General features: G+C 28.6%; 1 protein-coding gene across 1 annotated transcript; it reads right to left on the reverse strand.

Annotated features, from left to right (window-relative positions):
- Window positions 1-1,483: 1,483 nt before the first annotated feature.
- LOC135930259 (extracellular sulfatase SULF-1 homolog) lies at window positions 1,484-20,893 on the reverse strand. The gene is made up of 14 exons (XM_065467039.1): window positions 20,827-20,893; window positions 20,311-20,553; window positions 17,305-17,626; window positions 16,591-16,738; window positions 16,314-16,489; window positions 15,686-15,811; window positions 15,429-15,624; window positions 15,225-15,330; window positions 6,106-6,331; window positions 5,558-5,644; window positions 4,572-4,894; window positions 3,555-3,694; window positions 2,800-2,913; window positions 1,484-1,599 (listed from the first exon to the last, which is right to left on the reverse strand). Exons 1-14 carry the CDS (start codon window positions 20,855-20,857, stop codon window positions 1,573-1,575), a joined length of 2,265 nt encoding a protein of 754 aa, XP_065323111.1. The 5' UTR covers window positions 20,858-20,893; the 3' UTR covers window positions 1,484-1,572.
- Window positions 20,894-26,935: the final 6,042 nt, after the last annotated feature.

A 26,935-nucleotide genomic window follows, 5' to 3' on the forward strand; every position in this document is an offset into this window, starting at 1 on the left:
AAATTATGCAAGAAACAAGAGCCCAATACTTTTTATTTGTTTGTGGAATGTTCAAAGACTCGATTATGAATATGGGCCGGTTCGGGCGGATAAATACTTTCGATTTCCGGTTGGGCTCTTCGGGGCAAATAAAATTTCTTGGAATCGGGCCGGATATTGTTTTTAAAAAACTATTTCGGGCCAAGCTTGAAAAATTAAGCCTGATACAACTCCATACTGTATACTTTATTTTTAAATAATTTTTTAGCGTTCCTTGATAAAGTCGATTAGCATTTACGCCACTGTTAATGATTACAGTTACCGCTAATCATCGAAAAGTTTTTAAAACATAGTGTCTGCCGCTGATAGTATAATCGGCACACTTAACATTCATTTGCTGGTCATATTTTTAGTTTTCCTTTAAAATAATTTTCAATTTTCTCTAAAATAATAAAATTCAAGCCCGGCCACATTTTATAAAAAATCTGGGCTGGACCTGGCATGAAAATGTAAAAAATTTTAATAATATCCAGGTCTAAAAATTTTCTATAGATATCTTAGGTTTTTCACCTCCCTATAAGCCAAATTAATTTTTTCAACTATTTCTCATGAATCTAAGTATACTTCAAATTGAAATATAAAATACCACCTCCTTCCCTTATTTTTGTTAGAATATGTTGTGTCTTAAATAATCTATTTCTTGAATTATTTGGTATAATATAAATATATTATTATTTTCAGATAATTTACTTCTAATTTCAATCTACCGTAATTATAATATTTTGACAGCAACCTTAACATCCTTTGGCAACCAGGCGCTCAGTCTAATTGAAAAAAAAACTTGTTAAAACCCTAAGTGGTAATCAAGAGATCCAAAAGAAGGAATATATCGACGTCAACGAAATTCAGATTATATAATCTAATTTTATTCGCCTCATTCATTTCCGGAGCAGCCTGGCAAAAGACTCAAACATTTTCCCTTCTATTTCTATTTACTTTCATTGATTATAATTCTTTTTTAAAATTAAAGAAAATGTATGTATTACTTTTTTTTATGCGCCATTTTAATATATAATATTTTTTAATTTAATCATTTTTATATGAAATTTGGTATTTTGTTTTTTTTTAACAAATTTATCATTATATTAACTAAGAGTTACCAGTATATTCAACATAAAATTTTGTTAATTTAGTCAAATATTTTATGTTCCACATTTTCAACGCATTGATATCTTTTTTAGATTTTTCTAAAAAATGTATTTTATTATATTCAATAGAAATTACCACATGAATAAATCATGTATAAAATTTTAATACAACGTTTCCCATTTCATATCAGTAAATATTCAAATAAAGTAACCCATGACCGAAAAAAAAAAATTTTTTTAAAAAAATAATATAAATAATTTATATTATTATATACTAATTATTAGGAATGTAATCATTTGCAAGAAATATAGTAATTGTTTTATAAAATGAAATAAGATGTGTAGTAACATTAATGCGCTGATAAAAAATTATATATCTTATTTCCGTTGTTTCCCTGATAAATGTCTCTCGTTTTAAGGAGTACTCGTAGAATAGTTTTTCCCATCAACCATCTATTGGGCCTGATGAAGCCTATATATGGATAAAATTATAATCACAATACATTTTACATTCTAGCAAAAGCGTCTATTTTAAGAAAAACTTTAAAACCATTTTTTTTTAATCTCTCAATTTTGAATTGCTTTTTAAATTTGAAAATCTCATTTGCTGGGAATATGTTTTTTTATAACTGTATTTTAGCACATTATTTATATTGTTTTATCATAAAATATATTATAAATAAAATGTGTAATAAATAAATGTGATTGTAAATTTGCAATGCCAAAAAAAACCTTCCCTATTTTAATTGGTTCATGAAAAACAGAGGGTCCAATATATAACCTGAATTTTATTAGTTTTGACTAGCCATAGAGTGTTTTGTAATAGTTAAGGGTATGTTCAATGGGTTCTAAATCTCATTTATAATCTCTAAATTAATCCTTTTTAATATTTTTAAAGGAAACATATGAAAATAGCTCAAGATACTAAGAAAATAAATAAATTTGGATTAGCAATATTGGGAAAAAAATAAAAGGACTACACCACTGGGTATATTTCTTTTAAAATTTATAGAAAAATTCATTATAAACGGATTTATAAAAAAAATACTATTAGTTCATAAGGTGCACAGCAAAATTGTCTAAAAATTCATATTACGAGTGCACTATGACATTTTGGAATATATTTTCTAACAAATCCGATCTTTCAAAAAATTGAAAAATCTCCCGCAGATAGATTTAAAATTGAGAGATTCCTAATCCCAATGTATACTCTATACCCTAGTTACAACACATGCGCTATTTATTACAATAAAATATTAATACAAACGTTTTTTAAGCGTTATTTTACTTAAACATAGTTGCTTGTCACCATAATTGCCCTTAGTAATCACTTTATTGAGATTGTTATAAGAAGTAGCAAAAATTGATTTGGTTTGGACGTTAAGGCTATGCTTTAGCAAGGAATAAAAATCGTGCGATTTTATTCGCATTAACCCACGCTTTAACAAGCAATTGATATTTAGGGCGTATTTATTTGCTAAAAAAGATCTTGTTAAGCATAGCAAGGTGGCTGAAAATTGGTTTATTGGTTTGATGCAAAATAAAAATGATAAAAATAGTTTGCTTTGACTACTTATTAAACTTTATATGTTTTTTTGTGTTAAACTCGGAAAAATTGCCCGGCTGAAAGAGATTTTTCATTAAATATTCATTCTATAACAAAATGGTATACCTTTTGGTTAAAATTGACATTGCAATTCTGTCCTTGGCAAGATTTGAGTTGCGATAACATAGCCCTAAGATTTAGAAGATTTGATAGCGATAATTCTGCTGCTACATTTTTGAGCTTTTATATATGATATATTATATAATATAAATATTTAATAAACACGAATAAGATGTATTAATTGTTAATAAATACAAAGTAGGCAGGCGCGTATGCAGGAATTTGGTCTAAGGGAGAGGGGGGGGGATAATAAATTTTAATAAATATTATAGTTAAAAATATTATAAGCATAAATTTTTTAGGACTAATAACTTTTCTAATACACAATTTTAAATTATGTGAATTATAAAAAAATTATATATATAAACCGGCATTGAAAAACTATAAAATAAATATGAATTATAAAATAAAAATAACCACCATATGAATCACATAAATGACCCAAAATTGAAATTTGAATATTTTTAGCCTTTAAAATTTATATATAAAGTATAAAAAATTTAAATGTTTAGTGTTGTAAACGACCCGATTTAAGTCAATTTTTAACAACGGTCCGATTAAGATCTTAGCTAAAATATCATTATGTAAGCCTGAAAATTTTGCTGAGATGGCAGAAAGATTTGGACCTCTATTTGCCAAATCTCGAGGCTTACATAATATTATTTGGGCTAAAATCTTTTGGGCCTATAAAAATCGACCCAAATCAGGCGGTTTAACAATACTACTAGGAAGAACTATTAATATTCGCAGATTAGTATTACTTGATGAGGATCATTGTCTACGTCATAATAACTTATAAATCCCGTTGCGAATTCACAGTACAAAAAATTTGAATCTTTATTGATGGTTCGTAGGCACGAGTAGCCAATATATGCGTTTTGACAGAAGGAACATGGTCCCACTTATGTTGTTATAAATGAAAGAAAAAAATGGTATTTTGATTGTTTCAAAGTTTTCACCCATTCCTTGTTCACAATATGAATAAGAAAGCTGGGCGCAACTAGTATGAGGTGGGGGGGGGGGGGGGGGTTTAATAAATTTCTGGGGGTTTTGCCCTCTAGAACCTCTTTTTGGCGGGTCTTAGGTCAGGTTTCCTTAGCCTGTAAGCTAGAAAATAAGGGGATAGGAAATTAATTTTAATAAAAACAGGTTTTCGCTTAAAAAACATTTTTCTTTCAAATGATTGTTTACGATATATGCGTACATTTTTGGGGGAGGGGGCTAAGGAGGATATTTGTTATTAGCTTAAAATGTTATTAACAATAAATGACATATTTCTGAAAGGGGGAATTTCCTATCCCCCCCCCCCCGGCTACACCTATGGAGAAAGTGTCATAATTTGAAAGCACACATCTTTATTTATTGGGTTAATTTCAACCTCATTGTTATCCTCTAGATGTAAGATCATTAGTAGTGTTGTTATTTATACTTACAGTTGAAGTTGCAACTTTAAAACAGGCCCTAGTTGCTTATTATATTTTCGTGACCGAATTTAAGTAACACGAAGTTATAGCTATAATCATAAAACTTACAAATTACATTTAAAAAGCTTGAAAGTAACTCTAAAATTATATTTTCCCTAAAAAATATATATTTAGTTATGGGTTTTAGATATATCTCTTATATAAATGTAACAGTTTCATTAAAAACACAAAATTAGCAACTGTTCGATTGACGAAGCCAAGATTTTACCTTTCGAATCTCAAAATATCTCATGAAATGAGATAGCGAATTTAATTTTATTTATTATTTATTTCAAATAAGGTAATATTTCATACATGTCCAAAATGGTGCCGTTTTCCAGTGATCATTATCATGTTGAAAGCAATTCATCATTGTATCATTGGAGCATTGATTTTTTCCTTCTATCTGTTTTTTTTCTCTAAGCATTTTTTTTCGCGCTCTTTCTCTACACCTTTTTTTTCGCGCTCTTTCCCTACACCTTTTTTGTCTCTCTTTTCCTCTAAGCCTTTTTTGTCGCTCTTTTTCTCTAAGCCTTTTTTGTCGCTCTTTTTCTCTTAGCCTTTTTTGTCTACTTTTTCCTTTGCATTTATTTGAACTGTTTGAACATTTAAGAGTCTTTGATCGCTTGGTAATATTTCTTAATTAAAAATGAATAAATTGAATCTAATTATTATGGTCAATGTCTACATGAACGGAGGGAGAGGGGAGTTATGATCCATTTGCCTACATATCCTTCAGGAGGAGTGAGTAAGCTTCCGATGAGGGCAGGGGGAATAAAAATAATACGGTTTTAGGGGTGTAAATTTTAGGCATATTGATTATGCTATGATTATATTATTTTTTTCGTTATAAATGATTGCAACAGAAACGTAGTGTTGTTAAACGGCTCGATTTTTAAAAAGGGTTAATTCAATATTTTAGCCAAATAAATCACGCAAACTTCGAGATTTTGTTAATTAATGTCAAAACCATTCAGCTATCAATGGTCAAGATTTCCAGGCTCGCGTAATATTTTTGGCTAAAATATCATATCAGGTGAGCCGTTTTTAAAAATTTAGCTGTTTAACAACACTACAGAAACGACATTTTTGTTATTGTAATAAAATAAGACTGAAAATTAAATTAGGTAATAAATAATGTAATCAGAGATACGTCTATATCACTTTTTATGACAATAGCGTTACTGTTAGCTATCGGGCCGGTATTATAGATACGTATATATAAAAATATCGAAGAGAAAGACAAACAAAAAATCTTAACAATAGTATTTAAAATTATTTAAATACATATAATATAATACAATGTAGTCTCGTTGTAGTTCCACCAATGGCTTACTGTTTGGTTGGTCATCAAAATATTAGTCACGTTATTCCTATTCTTCCGTTGCCTAATTGATATTTTTTTTAAAAATTTTAATAAAATAAAATGTGGAGATAGGATAAATAAAAATATCATTTTATTTGCTATTCATTTTTCATCTTTATAATTTGGTCGATAAAATGTAAATAAAATGGATAAATAAAGCATCTTTTGTTATAACAAATTGAAAAGGAAGAATAAAATAATCTGCAAAGAAGCGGTCGGCCAATGATTAAATAAGAACAATGAATTATACATTTTCTCCTTTTTTATGGATAAAGTAGGCCAACCGGACATCTCATATAGTTTAAAATTGCATAAAAAGATTAAAAATTGGTAGAATAATTTGCTATCGAGCCAGAGTGTGGGCAAAAAAATATTCGATCGACCGCATTAAATAATATTGGTTTTAAAAATAATTGGAGGGGAAAAAAAGATAATAGCTTGATTGATAGGAAAAAATTAATAAATTAATTTGCCTATTTATACCTTTTTATTTTAACTGAACTGTTAACAATTCGGCAACGTAAGTCCAACTCTGAGACTTTTTCTGCGGATTTTTTTTTAACTTGAGTATCAAACCTATGAAATATAAATGGGTGATCATTCCTCGACCCATTTCTATCGCTTCCGGGTGTCCTATTCTCGTGTCCTAATACATATTGAGGGCAATTGCAATTTACGTTTTGAACGTTATGATCTTCTATTCCATGACCTGTTAAGGAATGAGTAAATAATGTCATTTTGAGAATATGGTTAGTTTCAAAGAGATCACATAGTTATAAATATGACAATAGCAATGGGAAATATTTACAAGAGAAAATATTTGTTTGAGACACCCCCCCCCCTCCAAAATCTATCTAAAAGCCCTCTAAAAATATTTACACGGTCTTTAGCCTCGTATCATATTGATATTAAAAATCTTCTAATGAATGAACCACTATTTATAACCTCTCAACAAAATCCAAATTAAAACTGTTTTATTCATAATTTAAGCTAAGAGCAACAAATACACAATTTAATGATTTAATGATAATTAACTAGATTTTACTAACTGTAGCCTAAAATTTAGTCACGATCGTTTATAGATTCAAACTGTACTAAAATTTTACCGGTTGAATTTTCAAATTAAATTATATCCTTTATAATTTAAATAATCTATTATAATATATTTGAATCCTTTTACCAGATACTTACGTTTTTAATCTATAGAAAGTGGTTATTTTTACTTTGTCCTATTCTCTAGTATAACGCCTTTAGCTAGGTACTCCTCTCCCCTCCCCCTCAAAATTATTGGAGACAAATAGTTTCTAACCCCTACCTCTGTATAAGCTCTGAATCTCCCAAATGGGTTCAATTCAGGAATTCGAACAAAGAATTTTCGTGTTTCTGATCCAATTAAAAAAATTTGTTTCGTGTTTTCGAAATGTTCCTGAATACTTTCTTGGAAAAATACCTAAAATGAGTGGCGAAAGAATTTATTTTATTCATATTTTTTTGAGAAATTGGGAAAATGGAATGAAGAATTCGTTATAATGGTTTTAAAAAAAATTTTATCAAGCAAATTACATTTTTAACATTAATCAGTTTAGATAGACTGTGTTCCAATTCATGATACCCTATTTGTTTTAGCAATAAATTTGTCAATTCTAAAATGATTTAATAAAGTTTTATAGATTGAGAGAGATAAATTTCAATGATTTTATCATATATTATCAAATTCTATAACAGGATCCAAAGTTGTGCACATTCAAAGTTGGGCAACAAAATTAAACTTTTCAAAATGTAAAAATTAATTTTTTATTTTTTTTTATTAAACTTTACATTTATGCGGAGGATAATAAAACTAAATGGTTTTCAATAAAGATAACTTGAATTTGATTAAAATTTTAAGACAAGAAAAACATTATCAGCAGAAAACGGTATGATGGTGGTATGACCATGTACTCGTAGATTGGCAAATGTTGACTCTGTTGAAGCACTCGTATTGCTCCAAGAAAACTGATATGGCACGCACAGAATAATTATCCGGGTACTTCCATTTCGCGAATTTTAGTCCATCAGATTAACCACAAAGAGCGACAGCTAAAATACTTTAAATAGGATCACGCCCATGACCTAAGTGATGCGAATAAGACTGTTTGGTACCTACCAAACTTATACAAAAATACCCTCAAAGATTAGTTTATTTCATGTGGTTCTCCGGTAAAAAACTGTTTATAGCAACTTTACAGATATGCAAATTAATAAGGTGTGCTTTTCAGTTCCAATAAGAAAAAACAAGTTGCCATCAATCGATTACTCATTCAAATTTCTCCAAATCCATAATGGTTTCAGTCGAGTATCAAGTCTTGGTTGTATACAACTCAACTTTATCATCCAGAGGTCAAAATTAATGGTGCATACTATCGTGATGTTTTATTCCGTGAGCACCTATTGCCTGCTAAAGGAATTGTCGGGCAGTATAATTTTTCATATTCCAGCACGACAGTGCCCATCCTCACAAAGTAAGAATAAGGAGCATCTTTCAAGAACGGGTTATCTCAACAGCGACTTGTAGAGGAATGGAATTGTTGGTCACACGATCATAAAAATTGCGAGAGTTAAATATTAAAAAAATGAATTTTTACATGCTGTAAAATTCGAATTTTGTTTGTCTAAATTTGAATGTGCATAATGAACCCCGTTGACAAAATTTAATGAAATCTGCAGAAAACATTGATTTTATCTCTCACTCAATCGCTATTTTTTCGAATTATATTTATAATTGGCAGATTTATTGCCAAAACAAAAATGGTATCAGTTTAATTTAAACATAATGTATATTAATAAGGATATATTGGACTTATTGAGGTCACCCTAATAAGGAGGGGTCACATTAATATGATGTTAATTATAAATGTTAGTTATTATTTTATCAAGGAATAATTATAAAAACCTTTTACCCCCCCCCCTTCCTCACCCCCAATTATTATAACACTCAAGCATTAATAAATTCTCCAGAAGATTATCATTTGATTTGTCTGGTTTTGCTAATATAAATGTTACTGTTGAAAACCATTTGAAAACAGCTTTGGAGGCAAATTATCCGTTGAAAATTAAAACTTTGGTTGTAGAATATTTATTTCACCTTAAGTTATTGTTACCCGTTTAGTTATCATTAAAGAAGGGTAATAACCAAATGACAACTATATTATAAGAAGAACTTTTTTATAAAGTTACAAAAATCTACTGAAATAAAGCGATAGAGATTTCAATTGTGATAGAAAATATGAAAATGACATAAACTAAATTAAAATTTTGGGAACTAGATTGATCAGATAAAGATAACATACAGAGGGGTAATAAAAAAATTTATAAGGAGCCGTGAATTGATCACCTGAAAGTCTTAGCAGGAGTAATGTAAACCTAAATGAATATCCATATAACGAGAGAAACATTGGAGGTATATAATAATTTCGATAATATTTTAGATCAACCATGGTATAGCCCACAAACTTTATAAATACCATTCAAAATCATTAATTCATGTTTTATAATTCTTAAAAGTTGTCAGATTAAAAAATAAGGTTTAAACTTTCATAAATTTATCTTAAAGGATTGTATTTGAAATTATTTTTTGTTATTTATGGTAAAACACATTTTCTTTTATCAAAATTAAAATATAAAATATAGTCGATTATGTATAACGTAATTATCTATATTGGACTTAAATTTATCTTAAAATTAATATCTTAAAGTTTAATTGAAGTGGATACCCTGTATTCATCGTGCCCCGCTTCCTTCTATCTACCAACTAAAGAATATATTTTTTTAATAAGAATAAAAACATGCCTGGCCTGAAAAGTGAGCAGTACTTCCTCTAAAATAGATTGAATAGGTCGGTTTTTTTAATATTCATGTGGAGTTGGCACCAAGCACCGACAAAATCATTGAAAAATTAGTCAAACCCAAAGAAGATTGAATTTACATTATAATTTTATAATATGCTTCTTAATTAAATTTTTCTCAATTTATTAATATACAATATATTTTTTATGAATACTTTGAAAGTTTATATACATGCAATAGTTCTTAAGAATATTTTTGGGCATTAATCTATATTTACAATATTTATTTTTTAAAATATAATTGAAACTTTATATCAAATTTAAAAATTTAAAAAATTAATATTATTTTTTTCAGGGATACAAATCGAACTCGAGCCCGGAAAAGATAATCCGGGTTTTTGGAAAAAAAATTTAAACCCAAACCGAACCTGATCCTTGTTTTAAAAATTTTCAAAACCCGAACCGAACTCAGTAATTTTATTTGAACACGGATTCATTATTTAATATCATATATTAAGATATTTATAATAGTAAATACAAATAATGATTATTTATAATTGAGATTATATAATATTTTCAAATTTGTCATTTTTAAAGTTTTTTAAATTTATTCTCAAAGATTCCTATTGGATTATTAATTTTAAACCATTAAATTCATTTACGCCATTTATTTTTAATTTTTAAATTATTCTCAAAGATTATTAATTAGAGGAAAATGAAAGTGAACAAGTCATAGTAAAAATTATTATATTGGATATTTTAATTTAAAGAAATACGCTTAAATAGAATTTTTAAAATTGATACATGATTATGCTTTGCAATTTTAACTATAAAACATTTATTTTTTATACCAAATTTATGTCTAATTTTTTAATTATGATTTAAAGATAGAATTTTTTTTATCAATTTCAAAAATTCCTAAACCCGAGTTTAACCTACCAAACCCGGATTCGGTAATATTTCCTTGAACCGAACCCACCTATTTTTTTACGCTGTTAAGATATTCTTAAATAACTCATAGAACAATTATATAAAAAATTCATTAAACCCCCCTCTCCCCTCCCATAGCGAATTCGTACGCGCCTGTGTTCAAGTGTTAATTGTGATATTCTCTAAAATATTATCTTTTATATTTTTGACTGTCGAAAAACAGGTAACGCACTTAGTAACAAGATTGTCTATTGGAATTTAAAACTTTTATTAGATAATATTAATTTATCCCAAAACATTAAAGTTATCTTAAATTTGATTTAAAAAAAATATTCACACAATAATTGTGTTATTTTGTTATTTTCAATGGATATATGTTAAGGCGATAATTTCATATTATATTTTGTTCGATTTATTTTGACTTCACATGTTCATTTAAATGTTTTTATTTTGAGGTGTCAATTTAATATATTATGATCAATTTATTTTACAAAGTGTGTGTATATATATGACTTTATTATGTGTATCTGATAATTTTAATCCTTAATAAAAAAAATAGTTATTAAATATAACAAAATCGTTCTTATCGACGACACAACCCAACGAATTACGACATACCCCAATCAGTGCAACATGGTGGAAGTTAGTAATTTTATCAAAGTCAAGGTTCTATTAAAAACCTTGGCGCTAAAATTCTTAGCGGAGAATATTGTTGATGAAGCCACAAAAAAATAAAAACTATTCGAAAAAAGTTGATGTGGTTAGCATTATAGATAATCTGGACAATTTATCATATCAGCAAATGAAAGATTTAATATAATAAAGTTGAAAAGAATAAAATTACGAAAATCTTTGAATTTGTTTAATTCCAAACCTGATGGATTGGAATCTTCCAGAGAATGATGTGGTTCGGGGCAATACGGAATTGATTCTGGTACAATTCATGATTAACTCGTCAAAAAACTTAAAGTAAGATTGATAAAGGAAAATACGACGGATCTAAACATTATTGATGATATAGTGGTCAAATGTCTACCGATGGAAATTACTGATAATAGAATCTGTGCAGAGAAAGATTCCTGTAGAAATATGATGGAACGAGATTGCAGGGCAATTCTGGAAAGAAAATAAATATGCTCTAAGGGGACCGACAACAACAACATCAAAAAGCAAGAATTATACAGATGCCTTATAATCTGAGGCAACGAAATAAGATCAATTTTATGAATGATTTTATCATTGATATGCAATTAAATTATCTTAATTTTTCATTTAAGATAGATACTGGTTCTCCAGTGACATCCTTGCCGATTAAATATTTCGAAAAGCTCATGAATTATGAAAATATTGAGTTGAGAAGTTATTCTAGGAAATTGTTCTCTTGTGAAGGTTCTCTCCCATCACAGTATGTGGTCACAATTGGATTAAAGAATTTGATATAAACATGTTTAAACAAGAGATAGATAAATAAATTTTATCGTTTACCAATCCGTGTAAAAATAAGAATAATAAATATAAAGGGAATATTTTGATTCAGTTATGTACAGAAGAAGGTTGTTCTGAACATAGTTTGGAAAGGAGGCTTGAGCAATGGCATAGACAGGGTATAATAACTCCTGTAAGATTTTCCCAATGGGCTAAACCATTAGTATTGGTTAAAAAAAGACTAATGCCTTACGTGTTTGTGCTGATTTTAGAGTCACAGTGTATCCGCAGTTAGAAATATTTGAATATCCTCTGCCAAAGATAAGTGACATAAATGCTAAGGTTGGATATTTTCGAAAATAAATTTTTTATCAGCTTGCAAATACCTGTCTCTAAAGAGACCGCAAATTTATTACGGTGTCTACTGACAAAAGTCTTTTCAATTTAATAGGTTACCTTTTGGGCTAATAGTTTCAACTGCATATTTCTAAAAAACTATGGATAAGAAATAAGATATTTTCTGACATAAATGGAGTCATATATTATCTAATTTATTAATTTTTGGTAAGGATACTGTGAATCATTTTAAAAAATTGAAAATAGTTTTTGAGAAAATGGTTGAATTTGGTTAGATTGGAAATATTAAAAAGAGTGAATTTGGTAAAGACAACATTAAGTATTTAAATTACTTAATAAGTAGTAAAGGCATACAGACTATTAAAGAAAAAATTGATCTTATTAGGATAATGACTGAACCTAAAGATAAGGATGATTTACAATCCTAGTTGGGACTCATGAATTATTATTCCAGGTTTATCGAAGGTTTTTCAAAGTTGGCATCTAATTTATGTGGGTTGATTAAAAAGGGGAAACATTTCTACTGGCGTATTGATGAAAGTGCAAGTTTTTATGAGATCACAAAGATATTATGTAATGCGCCTATTTTAGCACATTATGATAGAAGTAGGAAGTTGTTTATTTCGACTGATGCTTCGAAAAAGGGTATGGGGGCATTTATGTTTCATTTTGAAGAAGATGATCATGAGAGACCTATTGAATTCATATTAAAAGTATGGTCTGATGCTGAGAAATATTTGATTATTGAAAAAGAAGGATTCCCTATTGTTTTAGCAGTTAAAAAATGGAGAGAATCTTTAGTTTGTAGGATGTTTGATATTTATTTTGGGATTTTGAGGATGATTGATATGATGAAGAGATATTCTTGGTGGCCAGGAGTTAAGAGAGTCATAAAGGAAATGGTGTTTAGATGCAATAAGTGTATGAATTACCAAGAGGTAGGCAAAATCTTTGAGTGCAGCCACATAAGCCCTGGTATCAAACTTACATTTATTTCTTTGAACCGATTAAGAATTTTTAAGGATTGATAATAAATTATAAAGGTGAAATACATTAATACAGTTACAACTATAATGAAATTGAATAATGTTCTAGATTCGGTTATCCATTGGATTCATTTAAGATAATGGACCTGCATTCAGGTCTGATAAATTTAAAAAATTTTTGCCGCACAGTAAAAAATATGATTTATAAATTAGGGGGGTTGAGATGATATGATGTTAGCAAATGTTTATTAAATTATCACAATGCGACGCATTCGGTGACAAAAATTTCACCTGCAGCTATATTATTGGGTAGGGAATTTAGATGTAAATGGAGTTTATTAGAGAATAATGGCTGTGATGTTGGGCCTGATTTTAAAAGAATTAATAGTAGAGGATTATTTGGTAACTTTGTGTTTGTGAAAGTCAGTTCAAATCAAAAGTGGCAAGTAGGGACTGTCATTGGGAGAATCAGTAATGTCATATGGGAAATAAAGGTAGATCATAAGGTTGTATTTGCAAACATTAATCAGATGAGAGATCTTTGATAAACTTGGTAATTAAATGTTCATGCGGTTAACATTTCGTTTTTGTTGGATATTAACTATAAATTATGCGTACCTTTTATTGTACTATTATAAATAACATCATTTAATTCCTTCCTCATTATATTGTAATTATTGATTGTATTCCAAACAAGGAAACAATAATATTATAAAAATAGATTTATTCTCTTTCTCATTATATTTATTCATATCCCCTTGTAATGTACAGTTATTCCCGTTCCCATCATATTTATTTCCGTCCCTATTATAAGGTATATATTGATTGTATTCTTAAATAAGGATACAATATTATAAATATACACTTATTCCCTTTCTCATTATATTTATTCCAGTCCCCATTATAATGTATTTTAGTGATCTGCATCGGGCCTAATTTTTCAAGCCCGGCCTGGCCCGAAATTTATTTTAAAAATGTTTTGCCGGCCCGGCCCGAACCCAAAATTTTTTTAAAAAATTTACGGTCCCGGCTCGGCCCGAATTTATTTAAATATAGAAATTAATTTTTATTATTCTTCAAAATAAAAGACATATGTTATATGTCGTTTAGTTTCAATAAATAAAATCAAATATTTTTATTTTACATAAAAAATTCAATGTAAAATTGATAAATTTAGATTATATTTAAAAAATTTCCAAGGTCCGACACAATCCAGCCCGATTTTTTTAAAAAATATTAGGCTCGGCCCGGCCCGAACCCGATTATTTTAAATAAAATTAACCCAAGCACGGCGGGCCGGACCGGACTCGGGCCGGGCCTAACTTAGCAGATCTCTGATGTATTTATTGATTGTATTCCAAAATAAGTAAACAACAATATTATAACGGTTGACTCATATTATATATGATATTTTTAATTGTGTAAAATTAATTAAATAAATTTTGATATAATTTTTTGGAACATTCGAAATGTCCAAGGAACGTTACAAAATTTTACGGAAAATTCTCGGATTCATCCTTTCCATTCGCGCTTCATAATTTTCCACAACTTCTATTCCCTAAACGTTCAGTTCTTGTTCCTGGATAAATGATTCCCAAAACAATGATTAGGAAAAAAGGGCCAATGTCATACGTAGTACAAACACAATTTAATATATTTTGAAGATATATTAATATTCCTATCATGAACATAGATTATGAATATTATAAGAATTGAGATAAAAAAGTTAGTACCCGTCAATAACTCAATACTAATACAAGAATCTAAACCATTAATTAATATTACAGGAATCACATATCCCAATTGTTCCTGAGACAGTTCTATATAGATATGAAGAAAGTCTGTACCGAGAGACAAAAACGCTGTGTCGCAAGAAATTAGATTATTCGCAATTGTTAAGGCCAAAAATAGAAATGGAACCGGTTAGAAGATCCAGAAGGGATTGGAAATTTATTCCATTCAACGCTAAATAATATTTAATAGAAGATAGTTTTATGTGTTTGTAAGTTTATTACCCTGTGTGGATTTAAACACAAAATAAATAACCAAAAATTATATTATATAAAAGGAACGTTTTTACTGTGTTTAGAAATACACATACATTGACCTTGAGTCATAACTCCATAATAACGACAATTGACTTTACCCCATTTATTGGTGTTAGTGTCTTTCTCGCAATACCATTCCTATTTGTATAATTTATGTATATGAGGATTAAATTATTTTGGAAAAAATGATGACTTTATTAAGGTGGTTACCTATAATGTTATATAATAATACAAACTTGATCTTTATTGCAAAGCGAAGAATTTGTCTTGAGGCATTCTTTTTCGATCCATTCCCTTTCTATTATCCCTAGATCACCTTTTTGATGATTCTGTATGCTGAAACTCAAATTTTGAATGCATAAAAGCAGCTTTTTATTTATTCCATTCATCTCTAACAAAAAGGTATCTCTCCAAACAGAGTTCTTTTCGACACTTTAATTGTATATTTATAATAATATTTATATATCATTCTAAAACTGAAAAATATGTATACTTTATCTGATGTTCATTCTTCAATAAAGATAATAAACTTTTCCCGTCCATATGCTGTTTTATGTTTATTCTCGCCATATCTAAAATTGTCGGCGCTATATCGAGGTTTAGGGCGATCTCTTTTATTCTTGTTTTAATTGTATAGAATTCCAAATAAATATTTTGTATATTCAGCTTATAAAATACTTTCCTAAATATCCTAAGCCAGAAACCTATATCAAGGGTGGGGGGGGGGCATAAATTGTCATTAAAATGGGATATGAGGTCGTTTTGATTTTTCCTTTATTTTTCTTGCTAATTTTGATTTGGATTCTCCTATATTTAACTAAATCTCATTTAGTGGAGGGGTATGAGAAGATAAGGAAGAAAAGGAAGAAAAGGGAGTAGGTGTAGGAGGTAGTAAAAGGATATGAGTGTTTGGGTGGTAGTCTGGTAGGGAATGGCAAGGGGATAAGAGGTAAAGTCTGGCTTAAAGGGGTGCAAGGTCCCTGTTGAGCCAATTGATAAGTTATGCTTTTAGGGTTTGAAAATTAAATCTTCTTGACAATATTAATTATCATAAAAATCTATATTTTTATATTAGGTTATTTACAAGAGATATTTATACGATAAATATATTCATTTTTTACTCGCTATTCGGTGTAACATCGGGTCCTATAATAAACAATGGAACCCTGACATCAAATTCATATGGTAGAAATTTTCCTTTTACCAAACCATATTGGCCTATATGATAACCATGATCGGATGAATATATCCAATAAGTATTATTGAGTTCGCCTATGCTATCCAATTCATTATACAGCTTTTAGTAGTAATATTTTTAACAAAAATTATTCCATTTAATAATATGATACAATGTTGCATTTAATAGAGTAGTTAGATATTTTATAAATATTCTATTACTCTCTCTATGGCCTCGTCTACAGATTGCAAAGTTTGAAGTCTTTTCTGATGAAGCATATCCGTGAAAGCGATCTCAATAGGTTTCATTTTTCTCGTTCTTTGTAAACTCCATTCTTTATCCATGGCAGGAGCATTCCAGGAGGGAGTCCTCAGGAAATAAAAAAAAATAATCGAAATAATTTAATTTTATCTTAATATGTAATTAAGGTGGTAAAAATTTTATCAGTGACTACTTCTCAACGTAGAACCGTTAAAATTTTTTATGTATTCACGATATCTAACCGTGCATTCACAGCTAATAAAATGTAGCGCTACTTTAACTATTTCTACCCGATGAATAAAGAGCCCATTTTGTTAACTGTAAATGCACCATAAATTTTCAAATTAGATAGCAATTTCATCGCGTGCAAAAATCTTTTTATGATAAAATAAATATTTTTCAATATTTTTATTGTCAGAATATGATAATAAAAATGTTGTATACGGCTTTTACAATGGATTTGGATACCTCCATCGCGCCATTAAAAGAAAAATAGCATATTCTATTATATCCAATATACATACAGTATATTTTAGAAAGTAAAGACCTGTCGCTTTATGGCTCGGTTCAATTGTTTCGGGTTTTTATGTGTCTGAAATAAACAATTTAAACAAATATAGGCATGTCTTTGGGAATATAAAATGCTTAAATATATTCATAAATAACAAAATCACCTGTGGCTAGTTACGTTTTTGAACATATGACTGTATTGAGGCGCACTATCTTCATTTCCGTGGGGGGCCGGCATACTCAGAACCATAAGTATTGGACTTTCTGGGTGGGCATATTTAGAACTATTCAAAAATTTTAAGCTCTCATTGATTATCAAATCACTAAAGTAGTCTTCTTCGTAAATGTCGCCATGTTTGATTTTAATCCCATTATGATTTATCGTGTAATTGTAGTATCTCGTGTTCCTAAAAAGGCCCAACCATTCATCCCACCCTGGAGGTATGTAGGATCCGTTGTATTGGTTTAAATATTTACCGAAGTAGCCTGAGATGGAATTAATTTTAAAATAAAATATTATATAAAATAATTCTGAATAATAAAAATCTATTGTTTGGTTTTAAGATCGAGAACTAAGGAATTAAGGAATGTAGGGGAATCTGGGGCTGGTCAAAGCAATTTATGAAAAATCGGCTATAACTACTGTGCATTTAATAAATAACGATATTTGAATCGATACCTTTCTATAAAAAGATGCTTTATAAAAAAAATTAAAGAATATAAATCATTATTTTTCAAAAGTTTTTTGCAAAAGTGGAAATTTTTCCCAAGCCCTATTGGCGGGTTAAAAACAAACCATTTAAAGGGGCTTTCTAAACCATTAGTTTTTTAGGCTATAATAAATTGAAATGCATTTTTATTTTTTAATTGTTTAAATTATCATAATACTTTTAAATTGAAGCTAATTATGTATAAAAACTGAAACTTAATTTTGGTTAATTTAATAAATATTTTGGACATATAAAAAAATTTTCGAAGTTTGAACATAACATAATATAAACTGTAGGACCATTTTAGCTCTAAATTTATTATCATGATTAAAATAATATCAAGACATAATAAATACTCATTAATCTCAAATTATAAAAGAGTGACTGCTGAAACTGTTATAAAATTTAATTTATAAATAAATGATTATATATTTTAATAAAAATTAGAGTTCTGTCATGTAAAAATCTTTAGAATTTTACATCAAAATTTTATTTTTTAAATAAAAAATTTAATGATTAATTATTTTAAAAGATTTTTTGTCTATAGATGCATACCAATAAAAACAATATTTGGATAAAATTTAAACCTTCTAGTCTAATTAATTTTAAAGCGAGATTAAGTAGTTTGCCAAGCCTCGCGGTTTACCTAACCCAAGTCTCCACTAGTAAGATAAAATACAAAAGGATGATGAGTGCCAAAATAGATGTAAAATTTTGGATAGTCATAAGGATTAATCAAAATAATGGGAATGATGTACAGGAATAAACGAAAAATTATGTTACTGCCAGTGGCGTCTCTAGTCTTCATTTGGCCTTTTTTTGGGCTAACATTTTAAAAGGAATTTTTTTAAAGGTATTTTTTTTAAATTCTCAGGGAGCCTTCAAATTTTCTAGGGGGCTTGAGACCCTATGCCCTCTAGTTATACTACTAGTTATTACGCAGCAGAAGCACAAATTTTATTTTTGAGTATTTTATATATACAATCATTATATTACTCCTAGTATAGGTTATGGTTAGAAGGGTCGCATGATATTAATTAAGGTTATAATATTCTTAAAAAAATGGTCTAATAAACCTATTCGGTATTTTTTTTAAAATAAATGATATATCGCTTCGAAAGTTTTCTAGCAATAGAACTATTCAAATATGACTTCCAATTAGTAAATCAAGACAGTTATAAAATGGATACTGACTCAGTATGTTGAGAAGATTTTAAGGATGTTTGTACCTCCCCTCTGTTAGGGAACCTTGATGTTATGCACTAGCAACAATTATTCAAAATCAAGATAGAGTGATTAATAAAATGCAATGCTAAATTTATTATAATTTAATAACATAAATGAAAATATATTTAAATGATATATATTAATAAATTATTTATTACATAACAATTTATGCAATATTTTTTAACAAATAGATTTGGCTGAAGTTATGTAAATCGCGAATATTATTATATTACTTAGAAAACCAAAAAATAATATTGGCCAGGAATTTCTCTAGATTTATGTGACGGTTGAGGTGAAAGCGAAATTATTTGATTCTGAGATTCAATAAGCCTTGTTTCACCTACAAACAAATCATTCCAATATTAACGTGGACTAAATTGAAGATTATTATAAAATAACCAATGTTATTCCACTTTTGGATTTTATCCTGAGTCATCAATAAACGATGTAATTTATCAAATGGCTCTATCCAATTTTCAAATACTATATCTTATAACCGCCTCTGATCTGAGGATATATGAAATTTTTATATTGAAAATTAAATATTTGGCTAAATTTTATCCTTAGGATATAAATGTATCTATAAGCCAATTAATTTCAGAATTTAAAAGGTATGATTGAAAATTCAATTTTGTAGATAATCCTCTAAGAAACAGTGGAAGCATTTCATACTTTAAAATATATTTGATAAGTTTTCCAAATTATTAAAATTATTGTATATTTTGGCATTGATACCAAATTAGTACAAACACCAATGAGAGAACCTTTTCTTCATTACTAACAAAATTAAGAGATCTTAAAATTGACATCGAGATATAGCCCATAAATTATTAAAGTATTGGCGCAATCGCAAAGAAGATTAGGTTTATTTGTGGATATTTTAATTAACTTTTGAATTCATTATAAAATTTTATATTTTATTGTGATTTATATGCTGGTCTATATTGCTATGATATTTTTTAACTGTATTATATTCGCTCTTAATATTTTAAATTTTCCAGTATTTTATTATTTGTTTTCGAAATTATCATATTTTCAAATGTGATTAGTTCTAATTAATTTTTAATGCTCCAAAAATAATCATTTCAATATAAAAAAAATTATCCTTCCCATAGAAAATTCCTAGCTAAGCGCCTGAAAGTTCCTTTATAAAATGTTTGTAAAATTTGAAGAATAAAATATAATTTTTAATTACAAATCAATTTAAAAATTAAAAAAAATTTTTTTTAAAACCTGTTATATAACCAGCCTCCTTTTGTAAATAGTTAGCGAAAGTTCTAGGTTCGTGAGTCATTTGCCATTCAAGTGATGAACAATTTATCCTATTGGAGTGTACATTGTGATTATGAGCGTAAATTCCTGTAAGGATAGAACTCCGAGATGGGCAACATACAGGAGAAGTCACAAAAGCGTTACTCAGTTTTGCGCCTCCCTTCTCAAAAATTTTTTTCAATTTCGGCATGAAATTCAAAGAGCCTTAAAAAAAAATATGTGTAATGAAGGAAAAGTTAAAATTTAAAAAAAATAATCAATAAATGTCATTGACGATTTGATTTTATTTGTATTATGCATTTTGAAATTTTTAATAAATTCTAAAATTGTTCAAAATGAGAAGGCAAGGCATGCCATGAAATGTGATATCATGAGATAATTTGAATATAATTGCAAAGCAAAATATAAATGTTTTTTAAAAGGACTTTTTATATTTTATTTATAGAATCATGATCAAATCTAAGTTATTAATATTACCCAATTCAACATCTTGGTCATCTGTGAGCATCAATATAATATTGGGTCTCTTTATCTGATCTGTTTTGTATCTGTAAGATATGAATATATGATTAAAGTATATATTAATCAATAAAATTCAAGAATATATCATAACAAAATATGGAATTCATGGGTATGAAATCCCTCAATTTTAAATTATTTGTTTAAGGTGATTTTTAAAATGATCACATAGAATGTATTTAAGAATGTATAAAAATACGAAATCCATATGGATTCTATAATTCATTAATACATATATATATATATAATAGTGATAGCGACAAATCAGAGACCTACATGGGCGGCCCGTGGCCCGCAGGTCCATACCCGGCCCGTCTAATATTATATTTTCCAGCGAGCCTGGGCCGAGCCTGGATTAAAAAAATTTTTTAATGGGCTATGGCTGGGCTTGGGCCTAAAATTATTAAATTTAAATTTAGATTATTTAAAACAGTTGCTAATTTAAAGAAATATTGCCTTTTTTTTCTTCTAATAATAATAAATTTCAGTATTGTAAACAAAATGATTGCCTAAATATTTTTAAATATTATTTATTTTAATTAAATGAAAAAAATTAAATTTTTGGATATGGGCTAGGGCAGGGTTTAAGAAATTTTTTTGAAACTTATCATGGGCTTGGACCGGGCTTTGGAAATTTTTTTAACATTAGATATGGGCCGGTCTTGAGTCTAAATAATTTTCACTACGGACCTGGGCCGGGTTTGGTCAAAAAATAAAGGCCCATGAAGGACTCTGCGGCAAATAAATAAATCATTCAAATATTGTTGAATACTTTTTATTTTTTATGAATTGCGAGTCATATTCAATGTCACCGGAATTTTCGTTTATTTTGTTATTTCTTATTTGGGTAAAGTTAGGTATCGCATTCAAAGATGATAAATCACTTATTATGATAATGGTGTACGCTATGAAGGGTAAGAACGACATAGAACAAAGAATGTATTTCATTTATCCCCTTAGATTTCTGTGTGGTTAAATATCACGTCAATATGAAACATGTATAAAGAATATAGTTATTATAAACATGGGAGATAACATTGCGATGAAAGGTAGATAATTATAATTAAATTATATCATTTTATATTAAATCTACTTCACATATAGAACAACATCCGAGAATTCTCGAATAACTATATATAAATTATTCTATAATCTGGTAATACAAACCTTTGGAAGCTAAACGTTACTTCTCTCACTTCCTTTACAACTTCAACTCCTTGTCATGAAGCCATCTCATATTTATCCTTTACTTTGAGATAGTCTCAAATTGTTATCTTATCTGAGATCATATTCTTGAGAGAGCATTATCTTTTGAACGGCCACGTCACCTAACCAGTTTCGCACCTCCATTACACTCTAATTTTATATCCATAATATCGTTTCTTTGTGGTCCTCATAATATTAATAATGACCATTCAAAATCCCATCATTATAACTAATATCGCACATAGGACTATAGTTGATAAGCCATAGATTCCCAAATCATAATCTTTATATCCCTGATGACCCAGTACATTTAATTTTGCCACTCATCCCCTAAATGTTAACTAGTCCGTACATTATTATATTATTTCTCAAAATCTATTTTATGCCTTGCCAGTCTATTGACGCTACGACAGCAGAACCTCATTCCATTATTTAATTCTCTCATCCTAAGGTCGTCATCAAATTAATATTGACTTTAATCAACTGGTAATCCTATAACATCAATATTTATCTAAACCTGTAATAATAATGATAACATTTAGATTTCGACTTTTATAATTTTAAGAAATTTTATTTTACTTTACTGCAAGTTCCACAACTTTTAACTTCCTTATCGGATTACAAATGGCTAGAAGCTTTGCCCAGCTCAAACTTATTACTCCTCCTAACAAACGAAGAATTACGCATTGCAATAGGTCTCCGTCTCGGTTGTAAAATACTGGCCAACTCTGCAATGTTCCCACCCCGTTGATTGTTTCGGACATCAACCTTTCCACTGTAGATTTTCTAAAGGTAGACACTCTCGGCACAGTGCAGTTAACGGCACCATTCTCCGCGCTCTACGCTTAGCTCAAATCCCCGCAACCCTCGAACCCTGTGGCCTCTCAACTGAAAATAGTCTCATTTATTTAATTAATTTTACACAATTAAAAATATCATATATAATATGAGTCATTCTATATTTGTTCTTTAATTGCAGTTTGCTTCACATATAAGCATTTTAAGTATTATCATATGATTTTTGTTGCACTGACTGGGGTAAGTCGCGGGCTAATATAAGTAGAGAGGGAATAATCGTATCTTTATAATATTGTGGTTTCCTTATTTTGAAATCCAATCAATAATTGCATTATAATGTGGACACGAATAAATATAATGAGAAAGGGAATAAATTTATCTTTATAATATTGTTGTTTCCTTATTTTGGAATACAATCAATAAATAAATTATCACGGGGAATGGGAAAGGGAATAAATGTACCTTTATAATATTGTTGTTTACTTATTTTGGAATACAATCAATAAATACATCAGAGATCTGCTAAGTTAGGCCCGGCCCGAGTCCGGTCCGGCCCGCCGGGCTTGGGTTAATTTTATTTAAAATAATCGGGTTCGGGCCGGGCCGAGCCTAATATTTTTTTAAAAAAATCGGGCTGGATTGGGTCGGACCTTGGAAATTTTTTAAATATAATCTAAATTTATCAATTTTACATTGAATTTTTTATGTAAAATAAAAATATTTGATTTTATTTATTGAAACTAAACGACATATAACATATATCTTTTATTTTGAAGAATTATAAAAATTAATTTCTATATTTAAATAAATTTTGGCCGAGCCGGGACCGTAAATTTTTTTAAAAAAATTCGGGTTCGAGCCGGGCCGGCAAACTTTTTTAAAAAAATTTCGGGTTCGGGCCGGGCCGGCAAAACATTTTTAAAATAAATTTCGGCCCAGGCCGGGCTTGAAAAATTAGGCCCGATGCAGATCACTAAAATACATTATAATGGGGACGGGAATAAATATAATGAGAAAGGGAATAAGTATATATTTATAATATTGTTTCCTTATTTAAGAATACTGGCCAGATGGGCTGACCTTAATACCTTAGAGTAATGGAACTCGTTTAGCATGGGATTACACTTGTATCGACCGATTCGCTCTCTCGTTTCCACAACTCATTCGTGCAAGCGGAAAGCTCTAAAATTAACAAATACATTTCCCTAATCAATTGCAATCTCATGCCAATTGTATTCAACACAACCGGTTTTTTCGGCAATCATGCCTTAACCTTCTTCACATCCCTTGATAAAAAAATTCGCGCCATCACTGATGACCCACATGAAGGCTTCTATCTTCGACAGCATGTATCTATTAATATATGCAGATCTAATTGTATCGCCATCCACGGCTCTCTTTTTTGACCTCCTCCCTCCTAACATATAATTTATTATACTAATTATATATAATTCACATTTTGTAATATTTTAAAAATACTATTTACACATAAATATACATTTAGTATTCATTCATTTTTATAAAATTTAAATTAATAAAGATACTTATAATTTTGAACAAATAGATTATTTTATTATCACCAGGGCTTAATCACTATACCTGTGTTATTGCCCTACCAAACATATTTAATTCTGGTCTAATCAAACCCAAGTTAATCCCTTTACTTATTGTTATTACACAACTAGTTAATGATCTACAATTTTATTAGCTTGGCACATATTTATTTATCTCAAATTACTATGATGAATCCCTCACAATTTTATGTTTCATCTAATATGAGTAATTGTTCAAAAACAACCTTATAACCAATAAACCAATTTACATATTTATTATTCAATATCATTGATCAAATTTTATATATCCAAACTCTAATTTTTACAAATCCCCATCTTCATATAACGAAAACTTCATAAGTTATTGTTTCATCGCATATATTTGGGTGGGGAAAGGGGGGGGTAAAGGAGATGAATTTTTATTAGCTTAAAATTATATTCGGAAGAACAGAGAAATTTCAGAAGGACAGAATTCCAACATTGACCACACAATCGCTTTTAGCCAGGATGGGAGGAGGCGAGGAATCACAAATTACGATGAATGAGAAATAGTGATAGAAACATTGGTGAAAAACAATTGGTAATGATGAACCACAAATGGTTGGTGAGGAATCCGAGTTCAAAAATATAAAATTGGGATATAATATAAGTTTGTGACTGAGAGATTAGTAAATTTAAAAATGGTATTTTAATATATAAGTGCATTATTAAAAAGTTATTTTTATGTCTTCTTTCGTTTTACGGCTTTTTGGTATTAAGCTTATCTTAGCCATGATCTTGGGTCGGGAAAATATTATTTTAGGATGGAACGGGTTTATAAATATAATCTTTCTTTTACAATTTTAAATTTAATCAAAAGTTGTTTTTTGTAAAATTAATTTCATTGTTAGATTGTATATAACGAAAGAAGACTCTAATTTAAAAATAAACAATTGAAAATTTATGAATGATATATTTTTATTTTCAGATTAAAATGGCAATAAATTACTTCTTTTTAAAAAAAATATATAAGATAGCAGAAATAGTCAGTTTAAAGGCCTATTTAGGATAAAAATTGGAATACCCATGTGTTAATTGAGATTGATTTTTTTAATTTAAATTCGTTTAACTTAAATTGCTATTATTTGAACATAACCTATTAAATATGTTAGCCTGTAATCTTGTTCTTCGCTTTAATTGTTTTTTTATAATATAAACCTTATTTTATATTTAATTTTTGAGTTATTTTTAGTTAGTATATTTTATAAAAGTAAATTTAAAATAAAGAAATTTTTATTTAACGTTTTCCAATCTTTTCCACAATATTAGCACCATGAAAGCAATTTGGTAAGGCCGAGAATAAAAAAGGTCATCGAGCAGACCTATCAAGCCTATACTCTAGTATGACGCCAAATCGTTCAATAAAATGTAAAATTAGAATGGGGGGGGGGGGGGGGGGTAGTTATGAAGACTTAATCGTCATGTGGGTGAAATCGATAATGGGTAGGGGATAGTTTTAATATGGTAAGTGAGGGTAAGGGTAAAATTTTAAAGGCAAAGAGTCGTTTAACAACATTACCTCCCAAATAAAAAGTAAAGGAAATAAATAATTCCTGGTAATGGTAATAATGAAGGCTGATATTATATTTATTTTTTTTAAAAAAAAGGTTGCTAAAATTGCCATTTTAAAATAAAAAGGAGTAAATAATTCCTGGAAATAATAATAATGAAGGCTGATATTATATGTATATTTTTTTAAAAAAAAAAAGTTGTTAAAATACGATTTTAAAATCAAAATGGAAATATTATAACAATTGCTCTTAAAAGGTTTCAAAGACCTTCAGAGGCCAAATTCTAATTTTGGGCCCATTCCGATTTTTAAATTTAAAAAGAATTAAAACCAGTGCATTTTAGAATGAATCCCAATCATTTTAAAATATACGAATGATCTTAATGAAAAATAAATCTTACAGCAAAATAATATTAAATTGAGGGTAAATGTGAGTAAAGCTTCTTAAATTTAAACATTAAATTTTAATTGTTATCGCGAATAAATACTTGAATTTAAAATACTAAATACAAATACTTTGGGCCTTATTTTAAAAATAGATCGGTAGCATGTAGTGAGAAAAGAAATATTTGTATCATATGCCTTTAGATGAAGTTTTAACTCGAAAAGAAGAAGAGATAATGGACAGGCAATCATATATTGAAAAAGACTTTTATATTCGTTTAAAATGTTAATAAAGCTTTAACGTAAAGTTAGAAAATTTTTTAAACATAATTCTATTTTGCCTATTCTAGTCCGGTAAAAAGATTATTCAGTTTTGAAAATTTGATAAATAGGCCAAACAGAATAATATTTTGTTTGAGAACCATATTATATTAGCATCATTTTTTTCCATTTATGTGATTTATTTGAATTTTATTTATGTTTGGTTTATTTTAATGTTAAGTAATAGTTCTGTCAGCTTAGTTTCATAATACCCTATTATAACTGTGCAATTAAAGATATTCGCTAATATTTCATA

The sequence above is a fragment of the Gordionus sp. m RMFG-2023 genome, chromosome 5 (assembly GCF_954871325.1).
Source record: "Gordionus sp. m RMFG-2023 chromosome 5, tfGorSpeb1-WG-v2, whole genome shotgun sequence".
Taxonomy (NCBI): domain Eukaryota; kingdom Metazoa; phylum Nematomorpha; class Gordioida; order Chordodea; family Parachordodidae; genus Gordionus; species Gordionus sp. m RMFG-2023.